This window comes from Eschscholzia californica, unplaced genomic scaffold, assembly GCF_041429995.1.
Source record: "Eschscholzia californica isolate CP2 unplaced genomic scaffold, dmEscCali1.0.p SCAF_3, whole genome shotgun sequence".
In the NCBI taxonomy this organism is placed as follows: Eukaryota; Viridiplantae; Streptophyta; class Magnoliopsida; order Ranunculales; family Papaveraceae; genus Eschscholzia; species Eschscholzia californica.
Genome location: NW_028238420.1, coordinates 65,855,465 through 65,869,981, shown reverse-complemented (window position 1 = coordinate 65,869,981; position 14,517 = coordinate 65,855,465). Strand labels below are relative to the sequence as shown.

The 14,517-nt window shown below is 36.6% G+C and overlaps 3 protein-coding genes across 4 annotated transcripts; all 3 read right to left on the bottom strand.

Moving 5' to 3' along the window:
• Nucleotides 1-870: 870 nt before the first annotated feature.
• On the bottom strand, nucleotides 871-6,312 carry LOC147553522 (putative protein S-acyltransferase 7). Of its 2 annotated transcripts, XM_086666073.1 has the most exons (6): nucleotides 6,057-6,312; nucleotides 3,960-4,132; nucleotides 3,284-3,466; nucleotides 2,298-2,594; nucleotides 1,848-2,081; nucleotides 871-1,744 (listed from the first exon to the last, which is right to left on the bottom strand). In XM_086666073.1, the coding sequence occupies exons 2-6, from the start codon at nucleotides 4,029-4,031 to the stop codon at nucleotides 1,244-1,246; spliced, it is 1,287 nt and encodes a 428-aa protein (XP_086522199.1). In that variant the 5' UTR covers nucleotides 4,032-4,132; nucleotides 6,057-6,312; the 3' UTR covers nucleotides 871-1,243. The 2 variants fall into 2 exon arrangements, with proteins under 2 accessions (XP_086522199.1, XP_086522198.1); XM_086666072.1 differs by lacking the exon at nucleotides 6,057-6,312 and having other exon boundaries at nucleotides 3,960-4,675.
• LOC147553521 (delta(3,5)-Delta(2,4)-dienoyl-CoA isomerase, peroxisomal-like) lies at nucleotides 5,851-8,396 on the bottom strand. Its single transcript, XM_086666074.1, has 2 exons — nucleotides 7,684-8,396; nucleotides 5,851-6,312 (listed from the first exon to the last, which is right to left on the bottom strand). The coding sequence occupies exons 1-2, from the start codon at nucleotides 8,321-8,323 to the stop codon at nucleotides 6,122-6,124; spliced, it is 831 nt and encodes a 276-aa protein (XP_086522200.1). The 5' UTR covers nucleotides 8,324-8,396; the 3' UTR covers nucleotides 5,851-6,121.
• A 467-nt stretch (nucleotides 8,397-8,863) lies between these two features.
• LOC147553520 (serine/threonine-protein kinase PBS1-like) lies at nucleotides 8,864-13,242 on the bottom strand. Its single transcript, XM_086666071.1, has 5 exons — nucleotides 12,291-13,242; nucleotides 10,902-11,110; nucleotides 10,530-10,719; nucleotides 9,885-10,276; nucleotides 8,864-9,664 (listed from the first exon to the last, which is right to left on the bottom strand). The coding sequence occupies exons 1-5, from the start codon at nucleotides 12,400-12,402 to the stop codon at nucleotides 9,206-9,208; spliced, it is 1,362 nt and encodes a 453-aa protein (XP_086522197.1). The 5' UTR covers nucleotides 12,403-13,242; the 3' UTR covers nucleotides 8,864-9,205.
• Nucleotides 13,243-14,517: the final 1,275 nt, after the last annotated feature.

Here is a 14,517-nt window from a genome sequence, read left to right as displayed (position 1 = left end):
GATGAATAGATTAGTAGGGAACAATAGGTTTTAGGGGCAAAAGGGAAGTCTATTAAGTTTGTGGCATTGGTGTCAAACCGATTGAAAGTGAGTGGGGATGCTCTAATTGTTTAGTTGGTTATAAAACTTTTCTTTGTCTACGTGGGACTATTATCGGTCTTACTGAAATATACGTCATTTTCTTGATTCCTTACTAAAAGTTCATAGACTAGAATTACTAGTACAAATTATGTGTCTAACTAAGCTCACTCTAACTACTATTACGAAAAAAATTCTTCAAGATTTTCGCTGTTTTGTTGGTTAGTTGCATCAAATACGATTGGTCGATTGAACGATGAACTTTGGCAAAATGTACTGTCTATTTAGACCCGAAATCTTGAACTACTCTAAAATTGGGTTTCTTTTGTTTTCTTCAGCAAGAGAAGGAAAGAGCAATGCTTAACGAAATGGTGGCGAAACTTACAGATACATGCTGGGACAAGTGCATAACAAGTACTCCTGGCAAAAGTTTCAGCTCTAGCGAGATAACTTGCCTTTCAAACTGTGCTCAGAGGTATATGGACATGAGCATGCTCATCATGAAACGATTTCAATCCATGAACTGAAATTTCTAGGATTATCATGTGATCAAGCAAGAGATTTTACCCATTTTAATGTCTTTCTTAATTAATTTATCAGTTCTACCCCGTTCTGAGTATCATACTCATGAGTTGTATTTTTCTCTCTATTTAGTTTTGATTGATGTCCTTCTTGCAGTGTCCTAAATAACATTGTAGAATACCTAGTTTCATTGAAATGGGAAGATCTTGATTCAATTTTCCTCAGTGATCATGCTCATTATTTCATTGTGGTTCGATATTCAATGACATAAATACGAAAAGGTTAGAATCAAATTCAGATGTGGTAGTATGAATATCCAATAAAAGTCATCACATACAAAAAAAAAAGAAAGAAAAAGTAACACATTAACGGGTTAGCTCAGCTCCATATAAATGCACACAACTCATAATGGATGGGATCACAAGATTTCTTTTCTTCAGACAATGTGGGGCTCAAACAGCTAACTCCTGCATAGCAAAATTTCTCAGTCCCTACCCAAATCATGCTAGCAGTTCGATAACATGAACCACCAAAACAACGAAAGTTCTTTTTTGGTTGATTTTGATACCACCACCAATGCCGACCCACCTACTTAATTGACATCGAATAAAGATTTGTTTCTCTCTCTTCTTTCCGGGCAAGGTTATCGGTTCCCACCTGTTGTGCTCCCACCAGTATGTCTGTTTGATTCTCCAACTCCAGCTGCCAAAGCAAGAACTTCAGGTGATATTTCCCAACTCCCACTTTTTCTACCCCAACTAGACCTCCTCGGATGTATTCCACTTCTTCCATCCAAGTTCTCAGTTGGTAGAGTTTGACTTAAATCAGGAGAAAGACCATCCTTGTCGAGCCCATCGGTGTTGCTGGGCCGCCCTTCTAGATCACTTAGCCCTGATCCAGCTTCTGCCCATCCTGCTTTCCTACCCATTTCTATATCTCCGTCAGCTTTTCCCATGTTTGGACTTATAAATCCATCGCCGACTATTCTTGATGGTACGTCAGGCTCTAGGGGAACCTTCTCCCTGAATTGATTCTTGGATGAAGGAATGCTTGAACAGAATATCTCCTTAAAGTTACCTCCAACTTCTTTGTTATAAGGGTTTGCTCTACGATCATATCGATATCTGAAGTTCTCATAAGTAGTCTGCCGAAGACCAAAAAGGAATAAAAATTGAATCATCAATCTCTTTGGAGTACAAAAATATTATTTTTGTCAACACACAAAACTCAGGTGTTTCGTTTCTTACCTGGTTTGTGCTTATGAGATACAAATGGAAGACTGTAAGACCACCAACAAACCAGACCGAAATGAAGGTGTAAATTATCAGTGCAATTGAGGCAGGAGTTTTAGTCATTGCCTTCCAGATAGTCGTCTCTTCGGCATCCATTATCCTTTTGATGTACACCCAGCAAAACGCAAATACATATATGCAGAGAAGAGTAGTCGAGAAAACAAACATGAAGAAAAAACGGTAATTCCTCTGCACAAAGAATAAAAAAGTAGCAGTATTCAGATACTTCCTCATCCCCTAAATATATACGAGGTTAAGATAATGAAGGTCACACAAAAAACTCAGAAATGACCTGATAAAGACAAACATTCAAGAAACGACAAAAGAGACGGATTATTGTGCAATGATTAGTCGCAAAATTTATAGGTGCCAGATAAATTGAGAGAGAGAGAGAGAGAATATTACCAGTCCAATACACTGCCCAACCCAAGGGCAATGGTGGTCAAACCGTTCCACACAGTTGTTGCAGATCGAACAGTGTGAGCAACGAGGGGGTCTATACAACATACAGGTATCACAATACTTGACCTTCACAATTATACCATTCACTGTTACATCTTTCGTCCGAGGCAAACGTAATTGAGGGGTTTGACCACCACCACTTTCAGCATTACCATCATGCCCTTCTGGCTCTGGAGGGTGTGGACTGCGAGGTATTATACCAGGATCTCTTCCAGATGTAAGCAAGAGTAGTGCTAAATCCTGGAAAAGTATGGTAAGAGAAGAGAACAAAAGGCGAACTTGAATCAGTTCCAACTAGTCAAATTAAAGGTTCAGAGATGATAGTGAAATTTGATTCGAGTTAGGTCTAACTTTTTGCAACTTGATAAAAGGTTATTCTAGTCCTTAGTTGCATCAGTCTTCTGGACCAAGATAAGGTTATATACTAGTATGAAGTATGAACACAAAAGATTACGCGGTTCAGTCGGCGAGAAACGTACTCCACTATGTACAACAAAGGAAGGTCACAAAGTTCACGGAAGCATATTTTTGAAAACATGTGTATTAGATACATGATTTGATACAAAGTGAATAACTTCAACTTGGAAACAAAATGGTACTAGTATTAAAAACAATGTCACTAGAGAGCCCTATAGCATATGAGCTTTGTAATTAAGAAGAACTGCAAAGGAATATCATATAATGACATTATCATGCTTTTATACGTTTATCTTTTGATATAAAGTTCATGGAAGTCAAAAGTTGTAGGATACTAAACAAAATACTATATTCGCCTATTTCAGAGGGAAAACTACATCACCTTCTTTTCTCTTCAGAAACTGATATGGTCAACAATCTCCGACACCATAATGCTATTGATAAATGAGAACTATAAAATGAAGTACATGTAGCTACATGGGAAAAAAGATTCAGATAGAGAGAATACTCACATATATTGTGAATGCGACAGCAACCCCCATGATTAATATTCCGAGGTGATGAGAATACACATCCATTAATTTTCTCGCAACATACACACAGAAAACTGCTACAGGTGCAGCAATGAGGAATATAGTCAGTACCAACGATCTCACATCCGGCCCGAACATAAATCTTCCTTGAAGAAAAAATATCTGCGTATCACCCAAATAAGGGTAAGTCACAAGAATTCCCAAAACGGAATCATCGAAATAAGTCTTGTGAAATGCAGAAAACCTAGTTGAGGTTTGGGTAATGCCAATGAGTAGTGATAAATATGTATAGATTTGAAGTAAGTGGGATTCAAGATGAAGTAGCTACCCATCTTCATCTGATCAACCCGGGTTCCGAGTGAATAAGAAAATGTGAACTATATAGTACCTTAAAAGGAAATTTCATTGCCACAGAGCACACAAAGAGTTGTGTGAAAGTTAGGATGTGACATATACTGTCTAAGAAACTAGACAAGAACAAACCCATGATTAAGAACTCCAAGTTGAATCAGGTAACAGAAGACTTAATGAAAATATTGGTACAAAACGATGGAATTTCATGTTATTTCTCAATTAGGCAAGTAAGCTAAAGCCCTAATTTTTAAGAACAGAGACAAGAATTAAGCAAAACCCAGGAAATGAAATCATAACTTACATTGTTGCCCTTCCAAGTTTGATAAACCCTAGAAGGGGTGGTAGCTGCACCGGCGCTGCTGGGATTGTACATCTCTTTCTCTCTCTAACTTCTGTTTTTTTACTTGAGGTAGAAGATATCACCTCCCAGGAGAAGAAGAAAGAATGAAAAAGGCAGCTCCTTTTTTCAGAGTTCTGAACAACCAACAAACTAGATGTCAACTCTAGTAAGGGGTTGTGTTAAATTGAAGCTAAGTAAAGTAGGTGGAAAAAAGCAATTGACACCATCCATCCATGAAACAGCTCTTTCTTTCTTTCTCTTTCTAACTAGTCTTGTTCCTTGTTGTTCTACTAGCAAGTGTGTGGAAATGACAAGTGAAGAAGATTATTACAACTTTCTCTCTCTAAGGGTTTGGATTGGTAATGGGGAGGGAAGCTTTACAGGTAAGATTATTATTAGAGTGAAGGAAGTATTTTGGTTGGGATTTCATTCATTCATTCATTCATGGCTTCCTTTTTCATAATTCATTTGTTTTTGTTGAATTAGGGACAACAAGGGGGGTCCTACTCTTTCTTTCTTTTTTTTTTTTTTTTAACTTTCACAGCCACCACCACACCACCCAGCCTGTCTCATAATTCATTTGTTTGCTCATCTTTTTTTTTTTTTGGTTAAAAGATTTGTTTGCTCATCAACCAACCCATACTTTACCCTAACCCTACTACTTCTAATATTGTTCCTAATTTAACATATGATATGATATTTTTTTAGGGCTACTAGATGTATAGACATACAATGTTTTTAATAGCGTATAGCGATTTTGTCTAAACGACATCCGTGGAATTTGTTTCTTGGCAAAAACTCAATCAATTCACCCGAAAGACATTGACATTTATTAAGTTTGAGCACATGACTAAGACCCGTCACTGAACTTTCTCAATGTGGGAGTATAACAATCGTCTAAGACCATTAGCGACAAGCTATTATCGATATTTGACATAAAAAACTACAACTAACGAATACGATATTATGTTCTGTTTGACGAACTTGATATATAGACTATGCACAAATGATAGAACCAAGAGATTGGATGATAAATGTTTAGAGAAAAAGGTAAGCTGATCTTGGGGATTATTATTGATAGAAGGAGGGAAAAGAATTGGTCTTAAGAAAAGTTTAATTCAAAATAATTCACTTTTAGAAAGATGATTAAAAAACAGTCAAATTGGATATGATAGTAAAAAAACAATCATTAGTAATACAAATGGCCCATCTAATCTTTTATTGTTATTTTATTAAAAAAATAAGATACTTAATTCATAAAAATGTAAAATTAATACTAAAGTATAGTTTGATTGATCTTAATACTACAATACTCTGAGCTAAGAAAGAGGGGGCCTAAAAGACTCATGTTTGACAGATGGAATTGTTGTTTGATATATAGTCTAAGAGTGAGAGAGAGAGAGAGAGAGACAGACTGATTGAATTGGAAAATGTTTTCCTTTTCCCAATTGAAAAGAGGGCAATGAAAAGATTAGATTAGAAAATAAACAATCGCACTGGAAATAATATAATCGTTACAATAGTTACATAACAAGAAATAGAAAATTAATAGTTCTTTAGATTATTACAGATAAACAAATACAATTTCTACTACAACTCGAACAGACAAATCAAATCACAACAGTTAGACACAAACATTATCCTACCCCGAAAGTTAGATTTCGAAGTAGTTGTTTTTATATGACTTGGGATGCTTGACTCGTCTGAATGCCTAACATGAGCTGACTTTGGGTTTCAAACAATGACAGGAAAATAACCACCCTTCAACAATTCCTATTATTCTAGTCTCCCGACATTTCTTGTAGGACATCCAAAAGAGAGAAACAGATGAAAATAGTACAAACATTTCATGTGTATGAAGTCAGATGACTTGACCTTTTTCGGACAAAATCCATTTAACTTTGTGAAAAAGAATTACACATGGGGAGTACAAAGAGAGTTGAATAACTGAAAACAACATAGAGGTAACCATATTTATTAACAATTACAACAACACTATTACAGATGCCATGGGGTTTGCTACTGTTTAAATCCGTTCCAAGGTACACAAGAACATACCTGTGATTATTTAACATTATTTCCCCTCTTTTGAAGGGGGGAGGAGAGATTTCGAGAATCAATTATCAGAGCTTAGCAAAGACGGGTTTTCTCTTTTGAAGGTAGGATGATACCGCCTCTGTGGGATCGTCAGATGGAAGCATTGCCGAGTTCCAGGTAGCTACATAATCTAATGATTGATCGATGCTCATGTCTCTACCTCTCACCAATACCTCTTTCGTTCCGATGACTGCAAGAGGCGACTTCATTGCTATTCCTGAAAATCCCATTCTTGACCTTTTAGTACAAATCTATAATAAAGAAAAGCAGCACAAAGTTGATTTCTCTTGAGATAAAATTACACATTTGTTAAATCGTAAAATTTAACTCAATTTCAGTATGAAAAGGTTTTCCAATATATCTGTTCCATCCAAATCGAAGAACAAAATTTACTTTAAGAGATTTAGAATCCTCCGAGTTCTATCATATTTAATGAAAGTATGAAGAATGAGGTTTAAAATGTTAGAATCGTAACCCATTGCTTATTCTTATCTTGACCATTAACAAAAGAAGAAAGAAAAGGCTTCACTAGAAACATAATTGAATTCTTTTCCGTGAGTTAGGTTCATAGTCATTCTACTACCCTTTGTACCTAAACAGTTCTCGCCATTAATCCTCTTCCACCCGTTCTAGGTTGAGCATCTAATTCTAACCTCTCTCCAGTGCTGTCAGAAAGAACTAGCTTATGGGAGATATTACTAAGGTGACATTTGTTTCTTTCAAATCTGAAATCTGAATAAGTTTTATCTGTAATTTTAGTTGTTTTGCATGCTTTTATCTTAAGATGTTGAAACAAGTCTTTGTATCCAATGCATACATTTTCAGCTTATGAAACAAATGCGCATTTGATAAAGGGAGTTGTTTTAAGGTCTGAATTTATTAGAGATGTAAACATATGCAAGAACTCAAACTATACATGTAAATTAGACATAGATTGGTTCAGATTTCAGATTCAGACTCAGGAAAAAAAAAACAACACCTAAGAAACATGGGTTGGTAGTCGACATATAATATTTGAATTTGGAGAGAGTAGTTAACAGCAACATTTCAAGTGTCAAGATTTCCACAACACGGAATCAAGTTGAACACTTAGATTGTTATGGTTCCGACTCAGCGACGACTCAAACTGAGATCTAAATCAATATAGCTAATGATTTAAAACTACTAATTTTATCGAAATTAAACTTTGCTAATCATTTGGGACAAGTGTGTTATGAAGAAATACAAGCAAACCAAGAAAAGCAACAACGGAAGTCAACATACACACAAGAGATTGACGTGGTTCGGTCGGACCGTCGGAGAGACCTATTCCTTGCCAAACAATGACTCGGATGATTTTCACAATGGATGAAGAAGAAAATTACAAAGATATCTCAAGGATTTCAATATTTGTAGGTCACTGAAACCCGAATTCTCCACCTCCATGACTCATATAGAGTTCATTTCAATGATCAACTTGGAAGAAAACTCACATAAATTTAATCCTTGGAGTTGGGTAGCTAAGAATTATCTAATTAAAAAGTTTGCAGTATCAGAAATTCAAGGTTTAAATCAGGAACAACAAATGTAGTTAGAGAGAGATATATACCTTCAGCAACAGCTTTAATGCCATCAACCATTGCATCCTTGGAGCCAAAAACCCTAGAAACAAGACCCAAAGATTTCGCTTCTGAAGCCGAAAATCTTCTTCCAGTTAATGCCAATTCAATAGCATTCCCATATCCGATGATCCCTGGTAACCTCTGAAGTGTTCCAAGATCAGCAGTAATCGCCAAATCAACCTCCTTTACACTAAAAAAAGCATCCTCAGTACAATACCTGATATCACAAGCAGTTATAAGATCAATACCACCTCCGATACAACCTCCATGGATTCCGGCAATAACTGGTTTCCTACATCTCTCGATTGAACTAATCGACTCCTGCAAACCCTTAATTTGACGTCGCAAACGCTCTCTCGTCCTTCCTTGATCCTTGGATTGAGATTTCGTGATGGATTTTAAGGAATTTAGATCGATTCCAGAGCAGAAATCTTTACCATGACCGGCTATGATGATCACACCCACGTTAGGGTTTTCATCGAGGGAAGCAAGGGCTTTTGGAAATTCAGTGAAGAAATCGAGTGAGAGTGAGTTTCGATGAGATGGGTTATTGAGGTATAAGTGGAAAACAGAGGAATTGTTGGGTGAATTTTGAACAATTTCTAGGGTTTTGTATTCCTCCTCCATGTTGTCTGATTGTTCTTACAATTTTAAATCCCAAAATCAAGAATCAGCTTTTATCTATTCTCACTCTTGTGATAGGGTGCATACAGCCAATGCAGTGCCTATAAAACTTCTCATGAAAAAAGCGACCAATTCTTAGTTGGGCCATGATAATGGGCCTGTTGAACTTATTGGCCCAACTAGATAAAATCCTAAACCTCAACGTTTTGACTTTTTAGGTGCAAAGTGACCTTTTTATGCGTCCGTCCTGCCAACAACTGCTTTGCTTGGCCAATCGGTTGTGCATCTTCTCTCCTCGTTCTTCTTTTCTCTCTCTTCTCTTTGTTCCGCAAAGGGGTTTCCCTCCTTTGAGGGTCCGAAATGGCAATTTGTCGGAAAGTGCAACGCTTGGCGATGTGGAGAACAAGTCGTGGTGGAGTAGGGCTTGAAGGAAAGAAAAGGGAACACCTTTTCTTTTTTCCTACCCAAAACGAGCCCAACCATATTACATCCAAATTTTGGTTAATCACAACTACAACAATAGGAAATTAGCTCATACTGATCAAGCATAAAAACACTAATGTTTACCATAAAAAAAAAGACTTTCTGAAACAAAATCAAGTTAGGAAATGCTGCTAGGGTACGGAACAAGGAAGAAAGATCGCGACTGCGTGTCGGTTTCTTTCACTTTTTTCATACAACTTTTGACAGATAAACATACACTATTCAACAATGGTTTCATTCCCTCAGTACAAATTAATGCATACAACCCCAAGTCTCTGTTATTAGGAGACCAACCCAGTCCTTGATGCATTTGCCAAACTTGTTTTTATGTCAATGGTGAAAAAGCATGAAAACTCGCTGGTGGAAGATAGAATGTGAGAGCTCACACGGTGTTGGCGCTAACTAACCGTTTGAACCATCAAAACTGCCTTGTGCACTCTGCCGCCTCTTTTCTCGCCAATTTTCACCCCACATTTTGGCCTCAGCAACAGCTCTCTCTCTATCTAAATCTCGGTTGAGCATTCTCGTCGTCTCCCTGGGAGAGTCTTCTCTCTCAGAACCTTCAAAGTCCCACTTTCGTCCAGAACCTCCACTTTCTTCATTCTTGCCAATCTTTCCGTTTTCCTTATCACCATTACTTCGATATTGCCCCGAAGGTGCATTAGGGTCATATGACTGAGATGCTAAGTAGGACAATGCAGTCACCACATCCCCAATCAGAGGTCGGCTAGCAGCTTGTTCTTGTATACACATGGATGCCACGGCTAGAGCCTGGTATAATCCCCGCATAGGAAAACGACCTTGCAGCCGTGGGTCTGCCAATTTCGGAAATCTACGACGATCATTGAACAACGGTTTTGCCTGTCATAACAAGAAACTTGTCAATAAGACTTGTAGTATTATGCTCCCGAATCCTTGGCTAGACCAAGCCAGACTCAAACAACTCAAATTTAGGCGAGACAAACTCAGGCAATAGAAAACAAACTAACACGTACACCACCTAACATGAAGTTAAGATGAAATCAAAGACAAAGAGAGAAAAGTTAAGTTCATCCCAACCACTATAAGGAGACAAGCTTACCCATTCAACAAGGTTCTGTTGTCCATGAGCCTGGGTGCTATCGATGGCCTTACGTCCAGTGATCAGCTCCAAAAAGACCACCCCGAAACTATAAACGTCAGACTTCACTGTCAGTTGTCCAGTCATGGCATACTCGGGAGCACAGTAACCGTATGTTCCCATGACTCTAGTGGACACATGTGATTCGTCTCCAACTGGGCCCAACTTTGCTAAACCGAAATCCGACAATTTTGGCTGGAATTCTTCACCTAATAATATGTTGGATGATTTGAAATCCCTGTAGATAACTGGAGGGTTTGCTTTGTCATGTAAGTATTCCAACCCTTTAGCTGCACCAGCTGCAATCTTCATCCTTGTGTTCCAATCTAGTGCTTCCTTATCAGCTGGTAGATCTATACAAAAATAACTCATGATTTTTTTCTCTTTTTTCACGGCCAAGATTATGTAAAAACAATTCAACATACGTGCAATTTTCATTAACATAGGATGCATAGTTGGAACCATTATATACCTTTTTCAAAATGCAGCTAAGAGAACAAGTTAAGAAATTAAGAACTTCGTGATCGCAACAGAATGCTCAAGAAACACTAAACAAAATCTGAAATCACAGATGTTTGAGAAGCCCAAGAGGTATTCGAGATTTACCGTGTAGATGATCTTCTAATGATCCCAAGGGCATGAATTCATACACGAGAAGACGCTGGTCGCCATCAGCGCAATAACCTATAAGATTTACAAGGTTAGGGTGATGTAGAAGGCTAAGCATGAGAACCTCCACCAAAAATTCTCTATTCCCCTGGAGCCCATCTTTATCCAACTGTTTTACCGCCACAGCCTACTCAAAGTGCACGCAAGTGTCAAACAAGATCGAGAACTATCCATGATACATAAATTCCAACAAAGTATAATCTACACTCAAGCCATGGCGTGTAATATTGTTAAGAAAAAGGATGTCGATGGTGACATCCTAGGTGAAAAGAACATATCCAATAAAATAATCAAGGATGGAATTTTTACCTGACCCGTGCTTTCGAGATGTCCCCTATAGACACACCCAAATCCACCTTCCCCTAATAAAGATTCGGGTCTGAAGTTCCTAGTTGCAGCTGCAAGCTCTCGGAACGCAAATGTCTGAGCAGCAATATGATTATCAGGTGTATCCTTTCGACCCGAGGATTCCCTTCTTGATCCTCCACGGGTACTTCTTGATCTCAACCTGTCGGCTCCTGCATTTCAATTAGATGAGGAAAAACCAAGATTCATTACACAGTACAAAGAATTAATTAGCAGGAAATGCTAGTATCTAATTAATCCTAAGTATTGGTCAAAACACAACAGTAGAAGCCAACATATCCACGACTGTTAATCTAAAATGAGTTCAGACACCAAGTTACCTACCAGATGCAATAATTAGGATTCCTAGTAGCTAAATCAAGCTCTATTACTAGAAAATGTATCAAATTACCAATAATAGAATACAAATTTCTTATTACCTAACTACAAATCATAACAAGCAGAAAAATGAAAAACTCATGGAAGTTCCACTAAATTGAAGAAAACAAAACTGATAACTTTGAAAACAGTTTGGAACTCATTCAATGGCCAAGCTGCTAAACCTTATGGTAAAACGGTATATGCTGAAGCAATTCGAATAAGATATCACAAACAAAAATTGCGACCCAGAAAAGGCTTTTGAGGCCCAAGTGGTTTGTATGTCTCTCATTTTCAGGCGCACAATGGCCTATTGTTATGCGTGGGGAGATTGAATATTTTCATAAGAACCTAGTGGGAGCTTGTTTAGAAGACTATAGGCCAGAAGATGCAAATAGGGTCTTCTAGAAGAAAAAAAATGCAAAATTTAGAGCATGGTTAGTACACACGAGGAATTGTATAGAATTCAACAAGGCTAAACATAGCTCTAATGGTATTACCATAGGAGTAATCTTTGGCAAGTGTCTTAATTATGGGCCGATCTAAGACATGAAGCGCGGCCATTCTAAATGTCCTTGCCCCTAATTGTTTGTGCCTATCCTTGTATACAACTCGGGTTTGACCCGAGCCACTCTCTTTAATATGCCCTAGTTTTTCATTGTAGAATTCGACTTCCTCGAAAGAGATAAAATTAGCTGTTATCTAAATTAGGTAGATGGCAAAAATGGGTTAGGATTCAAAAAGAGATCTCAAACAAGTAGTTCCTGATTCATAGTAAAATCATCTAGCTATTTTCTATACAGGTCATACCAATCAAACCACCTAATCTCTTGTGTTCTTATGTCCATTGTTCTACTCTGATTCTCTTGTACTCAATTTGAACATAATCAATTAAAAAATAAATATATGCCCAAAATCAAACAAAACAAATCAGTTTAACCAATAAAAAAAAGGGCCAAAAATAGAAACCTTTACCTGATGACAATTTAGCAACATTGGGGTTTGCCTCTATTTGAATATCATCTCTCTTTTTTGCAGGATTTAACTGTTCATCCTCCTTTGAATTGAAGCATGAAAAACAACCCATGTCTTTAAATCAATCAGATTCCACTTACACAAATCCCAGAAATCAAAATCTCTAAACTCTCATGGTCTTTTCTCTCTCACTGTGTTAGATCCAATTGATTTGATAGGGAAAAAAAGACTTTAAATGATTCCCAAGTGAAGTAGAATGAAAGGAACCCCCAAGAACAAATGAAATAAAAAAAAATACTATAACTTTGAGTTTGATTAAGAGAACAGAGCTGGGTGCTTCCTGTTCATGTATTCATTCCCTGTTTATTAAGTATATATATATCAGAATCAAAGTACACACTTTCGCCTCCACTTTCTCTCTCTCTACTCTCTCTCTCTCTCTCTAAACAATATCTGTTGATCTGTTGTATAACGTGGCCAATGGATTTGACGAGGAAAAGAAAAAGATGAATTTGTATAATTAGTTTCAAATATTATCATTTTATAAATAATATTTGAAATTTTTTTTTTTTTTATCTTTGTATTATTTTTTCGCCATGTATCATGACTTGTAATCGTGGTCCTTTGGTATTACGGAAAGGTCTCAGTGCTTAATGCCACGTCAGATATGGACCAAACTGTCTCACGTCGTCCTGAATCGAGCTCACGTACCGCTTTAATGAGCAAACAACCCAACTGGTGGAGCACTCTACAACCCCAGGTGGTGAAGAGTTGATATCGAGGTGTCAAACATTTCCGTTGCATCTCTATAGTGATGTAGATTGTTGCGGAAGCGTAAAAGTAATGGAATCCACCATTGTTAATAAACTAAACTAACGAAATAAAACTGATAAAATAACGATAAACAATAAACTTGATTAATAATAAACTTGGTTGATAATATTCTCTGATCTGAATAACAAGGACAGACCTGACTTCCTTTTATAGGAACTTAGAAACTTCTAGATAGACTCAAATTAGGATTCCTAAATATCAAAGATACTCAAATATAGAAACTTCTAAACCTAGACTTAGTAGGAAATACTAAAACATGGAAACTCCTAAACTCTAACGCTAATGGACTCGGCCATGAGGCCCTCTAACTAGTTCGGCCGTGAGGCCCATCTTGATGGTCTCCATCATATAGTCTCATATTTAATGATTTCTGAACTGTTTCTTTTGTATAGGAGATCATCAACATAAACTAAAATACTATTTCTACAGAAATACTATGTATGGTTATTTCAACCGAGATTTCTGATAACTCTGGTAGTGTGTAAAAAATAAAGTGTTATCATTTCCTAATATATTCTATTTCAAGTTTTAAAAGCTACTCTTTCATCAAGAAAAAAGGTACTAATTTAAATTGTGAATAAAATTTGTTAAAAACTTATGTTTTGGAAAAAATGTTATCCCAAAGTATAATTTTCAAAATTCATTTAAAAAACTCAATAATAAAAGTCAAGTAACAAAATTTTGCATCAAATTTGTGACACCATGTGCTCCATCTAATAATTCTTCTCAAAGATCCACCATTAATACATCCAATGACTTTATTCTAGATTTAAGGTTTAATTCATATTTGGTACTTTAAATGTGACCAACTCGTCTCTTTGCCCCACCAAAGTGTTCTAACACTTTCATTTGTTTCCTAATCATTTTCTAGTTTTTTTAATCATATTTTTCTTTATATTTTTTTTTGTTGAACTATATTTCTCTGTATATGGTTCTTTCCTATGTCTTTCTCTTCCAAGAGATGATATCCTCTACCGCTATTGACCAAGATAAACTTTGTTTTTTTATTTAGTAAATGCAGGTTTAAAACTCGATTTCGGTCAAACTCAATCACAAGTCAAAAATTGGTTACCTTCACTGCCTATTTGGGACAACTAATCTTAAAGAAAATTTATGTGCACCACAAGTTTGTGTCACATACTTGTGGCTAAAATTTCCTATTAAACTATTAGTGATGTGTGAATAACAAAAATATGCAGTACATATAAAGTTTCCCTCATTTCTATACCATGAGGCCATCATCAAACCCACAAATACCCCTGTTCGAAGCAAGATTAATGATACAAAACAAGAAAATCACGTAGATTCTAGAAAAAAATTCTATAAGGTTTGTAGTGATTCACAGTTTAGTAAATCAGAATAATCGGAACTACGAATCATAACAAACCACATA